A 7,402-nucleotide genomic window follows, 5' to 3' on the forward strand; every position below is an offset into this window, starting at 1 on the left:
AAAATAGGAATACAATCAATAATTACACAAATACACATTTACAAATGGGTAAAACAGTTACAGCACAGAAAAAAATAAATATCCCTGTACATTTTTCTGTGCAAAAAGACAGGCTAGTTTTAGTCAAAACCCAGCCCTTTTATGTATTCTTCCCTTCTCCTGATTTCAGTTGAACACAGATGAGATGTCTGAAAGTTCAGCTTCAGTAGACAAGAAAATACTTTCGCTTTTAATCCAGATAAAGCATAAAAAGATTTTTTCCTATCTTCTGCCAAAGTGCTCCTCCCCCATTCTTCAGCCTGCATTTTTGGAAGAGGAGGAAAATTTCAAGTTCAGTAATTTTTTTTCACAAGCCTTCAAACTGCTGTCAAGAATTAGACTCAAATACGAGTCAAGTTGCACTCTGAAGCTAACTACCACTGTAAGTTTCAGTTCAGTTTGTAGTAGAATTTGCATTATGCTTGCCTTCCTTGAAGTTGTCAAAAATAATTCTTCATAAAAGCACTCTGCTTTATCTTGAAGTCTTTCATACAGTCCAAGAGAAGGTGAAATCAAATAAGAGGTAGATACTGTTCATCCTCCTAATTCCTAAGAGCTGTCCATATGAACTACTCTGTTTTAGGACTGTAGGAGATATGCGTAGAGCAAAGTTTTACTGTCTTTAAAGTAGTGATCGACTTACAAGCCTCACATCACAGGTCACTGGCAACATTCAGCAACGTGCTTGAGGAATTCATCACTGAGTTCATCACTGAAAAACCTCATACAATGAGGGCATCTAAGTTCACCCTGTGCCCTGCCCTCAGATCCTGAGTTTCCATTGTCCACAGGAGGAGAAGCTTGTTCAGACTGGGAAGATGTTCTTCTCGTGCCTGTTTGGCCTGGGCTATTGCCTCGTAGATGTTCAACGTTCGTCTGTACGTGCATATGATTTTGGTTACCAGCATGAACTCTGAAATGACTGCTTGTGTCTCTTGAGTCCTAGAAAGAGAAAGAGGAGCTCTTGAAAAAGATGGAGTAAAAAGATATTCTTTAACAGAATATTTTATCACCTTTATCTGAAACACTGCTTGTGTTTTCTTTGGAAGATTTGTGGAAAAAAAAAGCGTCATTTTTTGAAGTTTTATTAATATAATTGTAAAGAAGGCTTGTAGAAAATACAGAATATAGTCAGTATGCTACTTTAAAGATGCCACTGTTAGAAGAGTCCTGGCTGTACTACTTTTCCTTCTAAGAATGCATATTGATCCAAAATGGAAGGAAAATGGACTAGAAAGGGGTATTACACGTATATTGTGAAGCATCTCTGCTAGAAATGACTATGAAATAATGTAAGTTTTTGACAGCTGAAATGGTTTTAGAAGTACTAAGATTTTTTAAATATGTCTAAAAGTATATTTTCCTGAATCATGTTGACATGCTTTAACTGAAAAAGTAGCACGTTGTTTTCTTACCTGTTTTCTTGCTAGTTGGTGTTGCAGACATGCAACTTCTGCCTGAAGCTCCTGTATTTTACTCTGCGCTCGTTCTCTGTCTGATCTCTCAGATGTGAAATCATCTTTATAAACTAGGACCTGAAAAAGAATTACTATGTTAATATTTTATAAGTTAGAGTATTGGCAGGTTAGATGAAAAAGTTGAGGGAGTGATTCCTTTTTTTTTGTAAATAACTATTCCCAGAATCTCAATATTATCTTCTCTCTCATATCTGTACTTTAAAGGTATTTGTATTTCTTTTTCAGATCTTTCATATCTTGCATTAAAACCAGCAGAACTGCATGCAGTTCTTTCAGCAGTGAGTTTCCTTTAAATCTGCGTTATTAAGTATATGTGTAGCCAAATGTGGCAAGACACGTGGCAAATGTCAAAAGAAATAATTTCATTTTTTCCCCCTGGACTTCAGTGGTCTGGGGAGAAACTAAGAGTTCCCACCTCTAGGAAAAAGAAACCTAATGACCTGTTGCTCCAGCATTTGTATGCGCTCATTATCTCCTTCACTAGCCTTCTTCACATCTTCTAATTCTCTCTTTGTTTTTATGCATTCATTCATTTTTTCTTCCAGTAGCTTGTTTAACCGGAATATCTCCTTGTGCATCAGGTCAGAATTCGTTTGTGCAGAAGTTACACCGTGCTGCTGCTCCAGTTGTGACTTCATCTCTTTTAGTTGCAAGTGGAGTCGCTTCACATACTCATCCCGACTTGCATCGTATTTCTGCCATTTTGCATTTAAGTCTTCCACCTGAAAGATTACCCAGGAAAGTCATGAAGAACACAAAGACACAAACTTCCAGGCTTTTATAGACTGTCTATATGTGCAGGAGCAAAATTCTGTAAAAGAAAAGAGAATTCTCTAAAATCTCACTCTCTCAACTGCTGAGTGTGGATACGCCATTTTACAGGAGAGCCAAAGATTATCATGCTATAAGCCAGGCTCTTCCCAGGCAGCCTTCCCCATTTGCCAATCCATAGGGACAGAATTAAATAATATGGAATGTGAGGGGTTGGTGGCCACTCTGGGCCTAGCACCGTTCTCCTGGGGTGGAATGCTGATGCATAGAAGGAACACAGAAATAATTTTCTTCTGCAGTGCATTTTTAACAAAACCCCAATACATTAAAGATAACATAACAAGTTGTTCTTAGCTAAGGGAACAAAGACTATACGTCATGTTGAAAGGACTAAAAAAAAAGAAGTCTCTCATTAAAGTGCCATTTAACTAGATTAAGCAGGCCTTACCTATTCTAAATTTACTGTAATTCAAAACAATCAAATCTTAACCTTGTACAAAATGAAAGTACTCACATGAGCTACTTTTTGTTTTAACATCCTGTTTTCGTCTTGTAGGTTGCAGATAAGAGCTTGAAGTGAAGTTTCATTGTCTAAAAGCTATAATTTTCAGATAAAGGAAGTGTTACTTTAACATAAAAATCCCAAATGCCACTTAGCTATGCTGTTAAACTGGAAGTAATCTTTTTTTTTTTAATGCCTCTAAAACTATTTGCTATAAGTGAAACATACATACATCTAGGTCTACTTATTTCTATATAGCATATTTCTAAATACTAATAGTATAGCCTACAGCTTTTATTACTAATAAGCAGTGCAAAACCTCAGATTCTTACCACGTTGGTATTGCTTTTAAATAGATCTGTGTGATGTCATAAAAACATACCTGTTTTACCAAATTCTGAGCCTACAAAAGGTAACAATAAAAATACCACACATTTTATGTGCATGAGGCTCTACACTGCTGACAACAGAGCTTAAATCCTTGGAAACTACTTGTTTGGAGTGGGGGAATGCATGAGAAAGACACAGACAGGCCTTCATCTGGCTTTGTTATTACTGTCAATTTTGGCCAGTACTAGGAAGAAATTACTGAGGGGGAAAAAAACCCTGCTGGCTAAATAATTGACTAAAATGATACCCTTTTTTTTCTTTTTTTTTACAGTTGTGACATCTGCTTTAAAAAACCCCGGTGTATGTGAGTAATATAGAACACTTTTGTATAAAATTCCCTAGAATCAGCTAGTAATTGCATCTGAAATTTCTCTTCTTCAACAGGGAAGTCCCCACTGTACACGGTTAGCTACTTATTACATATATCAAAGTCAATCAAGCTTCCTGTCTATCAATTACACGTAAAATATGATAATACTAAATGCTTCAAGTCCCTTAAGTCCTTCTTTCTTTGTATCTAGTCTACCTCTAACAATTTCTTACAGGTAACTTTAATGTGAATAAATTTTCTTTGGAAATGCTGCATGTTTTACAAAGTAGAAGTGAGCATGTATAGAGTTTACCATAAAAGCACAGATGAGTGGTCATGTGAAACAAAGCATTACCACTATGTAGCAGTAAGAGCATGAGACAGAATTATTCTTTTTTTTTTATGAGAATCGGCTGTAGCATCCTACTCAATACTCTGATCTGTTGCTGGAGGCAGCACCTCTAATGTTATTTCCTTATGATATTATGATGAATTACCTAATGACTCTGAACCATCATGACTTCTGGAACAACAGAACAACATGATCTACCGCTACCCTTTGCTGAAAAGCTTCAGCTAAGGTGATAATGTGGCAAAGCCACACAACCATTAGTAAAGTACGCCAAAATCCAGGTGATTTCTTTGTACCCCTCAGCAGCATTTCTGCCACCTTCCTATCATGAAGCAATTTTTCTAAACACCCTTGCTGGAGAGAAACACTGCCTCTCACTGGGGGGCCAGGGGGGAACTCCAGAGGGAAAAAAAAAAAAAAAGGTAAGACACCTTGACTCATTCTTCCCTAACCAACTTTCTGTAGGTCTGTACTACATGTGCAAAGCCAAATCCTGATCTGAAAAGACCACGTGCTGTAGAGTTCTTGATATAAATACTACTTTAAAATATCTCGACTTTTTTTTGTGATTTAGATGCTTAAACAAGTAATCAGGAGATATCACCTTCAAAGGCACAGCACCATCTAGTGATGCACAGAAGCACACTGCCGTATAAAGAAGTTACTGTTTCCTGTATGTGCACAGAAGAATTGTAATTATGGAATTGCTGAGTTAGGAAGGGATCTGTGAAGATCCTCTCCTCTCCAAAAAAAAAAAAAAAAAAAAGTCTCTGATAAGTGCAATGGCCAAAATGCAAGTGATTTAGGATGGAAGCAGTTGTCAATTTGTGGTACTCAGAATTCTTTAGAGCTTGCCGTGGTAATCTTTTCATCCTACATGAAACTATTTAAAGGGATGTTTCTCACCACTCCCCAGTTACAACTATCATATTGAATTTAACACCTCAGAAGCTAATAAGACTTTAATGAAACATAGTAGCAGTAAGAATACCTGATTAGATCTTTCGGTAGGTATTTGGTCATCTGAATTCCCTTTCTCTTTTCTTTGCTTCTCTTCTAGACATTTTGCCAGATGTTGACACATTTCTGCTGTGGATGCTAATTTTCGTTGAAGTTGGTGAGTTTCATCAGTGAGTGAACGGCACAAAACATCGCTGGTGGCCTGAGCCTTCTCTCGTTCTGCCAAGCTCTTCTGAAGTCGTAAGATTTCTCTCTCCTTTTCATATGGAGGCTGATTTATCATCTGCTGTATCTCTCCATTTTTCTCCTCTAGTTGCTGATTCAACTTCTGTACTTCCTAAACATAAGGGGGAGGGGAAGTTAATTAAAAGCAGTGAACTCAAAAGCCAAAATATGTTTAAGACTGAATTCCATATTGCTCCTGTACTTGCTGCAAAGTGCTTAAAAAGAAACATAAATCCAATTCATTTCTATATAATCACTGGATCTTAGAACTGACAAATCAGTGAATCAAAATCAAGAACTGTTTGGACAGCTACACAAGCACTTCCTAGTCAGCAGAATGAAGAAATCACAAGCAAAAAATTCAGGAAGATTTTATGAACAGCTATACAGCAGCAACAAACTGAAGATGGAACTTACAAGAAAAAAAGTCATTTAAAAGGAATAACTATGGAGACTGAGAAATGCTTATTGGTCCTGCATTCTAAATTACTAGATAGTAGAGATTTTCCTCCAAAAAAAAAAAAGTGGACTGGAAAGTCTTCTTATCAAAAAACAGTGAAGTGTATCCATTGCCTGGCACTGTCACAAGGCCAAAGCAGAAGGAGCATACACAGCAACTTTGCCACTTATGAAAGGATGAGCAGTGAGGACAAGCAAACAGATAATGAAGTCTGTGTGGCAGCAATGACTCTATTTTGGCCATAGCTGACTCTCCAAGGTATGTACCAGGGTCTGCCATACTCTTAGGAAACAACTGTGTTATCTTGTTGTCGCACATTCTTGTTGAATTACTCTGTGCTCTGTGGGACCACCTGCACTGCATTAAGTTAGTGTCTCTACAGGTGTTTTGAGAAGGAAGAAGTTTGCTTGCTTACTGGGGTAAACCACTCTGTAGTACCAAGGATCTGAAATATACCAGTCCTGACTTTGTCAAAAACAGCCTGTGCTTGATATCCTCAAAAAGTAGCAGATGCTGGTAACAGAAAGCTCTGAAGCACTGCTCCTCCAGAATCAATGATGTCCTGGATGCCAGCGGAGACCATGAGACAGGTACAAGCTTGACTCTACCCTTCCAGTTCTTCCAGAGTGGTTATGGAGCTGTAAATCACGGGGAGCACTCTTCTTTGCCAGGATGTAGGTCTCTGACTTGACAAAATGTCTTTTTTGTTGTTGATATTATTTTTAGTGACAATGATTTCAGCGTTTCTGATTGGGCATAAAATATTTATTTCTAAAAAGAATAAAATTAATATCTAACTTATAGAAATAGCACTTGTTCTTATTACTGAGGTTTAAATTCTTTAGCATCATGCTAAATTTTTGCTTTGCTATAGATTAAAGACATTCAGCATCAGACTTGAAAATATATTCAGATACCACAGGTTTGTCATCTGTTTGCAAAGTGTCAGTAAGATCATCTCTTATTACAAATTTCCAAACTTGAGCTTATTTAAATGCCTTTTAGGTGAGTGTCATATATGGAAAATGTTTTGTATAAGCATTAGGTCAAGAGACTACTTATGACAAAAATACTTGTTTCAATTTTAAGTACTGCTTCTCGGTTTGGAAATTCCTTTATGCAGCTTCATATAGAAAGAAATGCTTTAAAATTCTTTAAGTATTTCAGACTGGGCATGGGAAAGTCTTAATTACAGTAACAAAAACAGCACTTGTGGTGGATGGGAGGGTATGCAGTCTTGAGACTTCTTTTTCTGTCATAGAAGGTACCAATTTCCCTAATTATCTCCTCATAATCCAGACTTGCCAGTTACTTCTCCAAGTATTGATGTGCTGCCTTAATGTCAATACAAAAATCCATTTTTAAGTGCATTTAAAAAAAAAAACAAACACCACCACAATTTAATAGAAAAAGTGGCGGCATCAGTTGTTTGTCTTACAGAACAAAACTGTTGCATCTGGTAAAGAGGAGGGTCTTCAGTAAGTAATACGGAACTTCCACATTTAGGGGGGGTTACTATTTTTTTTTCCTTCTCCTTGCGGAAATAGCTGCACAAAGGTTTATAATGCTGTGCTAAGTGTTTGGTTTAGGATTTTATGGTTTAGCTTCTGGACCTTAAAGGCAGCGGGAAGCGCTGTTGGACGCGGCTGGCTGAGCGGCTTTGGGCAGAGTCCCGCTCTGGGCGCGCAGCCCGTAGAGCAACACCTGTCGAACGCAGAAGCATCGTGTTGCGGAGCTCAAAAACATTTGCCGGGCTCTGCCACCACCAGCTTGCCCGGGCCACCTTACACCAAGCTGTCACCGCCGATCCGCTTCCGTAAACGCCTGAATGCCAAACCTTTCCAGACCACCACCGCTGGGATTCGCTAAGCTCAAATTAATCATTTTTTTTTTTTTTTTTCCTCTAGAGAGGATG

The 7,402-nt window shown here is 37.8% G+C and overlaps 1 protein-coding gene across 1 annotated transcript; it reads right to left on the bottom strand.

The window, feature by feature from the left end:
• Positions 1 to 699: 699 nt before the first annotated feature.
• Positions 700 to 5,153, bottom strand: TNIP2 (TNFAIP3 interacting protein 2). Its single transcript, XM_009890542.1, has 5 exons — positions 4,834 to 5,153; positions 2,803 to 2,886; positions 1,958 to 2,239; positions 1,455 to 1,574; positions 700 to 981 (listed from the first exon to the last, which is right to left on the bottom strand). Exons 1-5 carry the CDS (start codon positions 5,083 to 5,085, stop codon positions 700 to 702), a joined length of 1,020 nt encoding a protein of 339 aa, XP_009888844.1. The 5' UTR covers positions 5,086 to 5,153.
• Between the last annotated feature and the right edge of the window lie 2,249 nt (positions 5,154 to 7,402).

The sequence above is a fragment of the Charadrius vociferus genome, unplaced genomic scaffold (genome assembly GCF_000708025.1).
Source record: "Charadrius vociferus isolate BGI_N301 unplaced genomic scaffold, ASM70802v2 scaffold88, whole genome shotgun sequence".
In the NCBI taxonomy this organism is placed as follows: Eukaryota; Metazoa; Chordata; class Aves; order Charadriiformes; family Charadriidae; genus Charadrius; species Charadrius vociferus.

Coding starts and splice junctions, on each gene's coding strand:
- TNIP2 (XM_009890542.1), bottom strand. CDS start 5,085: ATGATAAATCAGCCTCCATATGAAAAGGAGAGAGAAATCTTACGACTT. Junction 2,887..4,833: donor CTACCGAAAGATCTAATCAG/GTATTCTTACTG, acceptor TGAAAATTATAG/CTTTTAGACAATGAAACTTC. Junction 2,240..2,802: donor TAAAACAAAAAGTAGCTCAT/GTGAGTACTTTC, acceptor GTAATCTTTCAG/GTGGAAGACTTAAATGCAAA.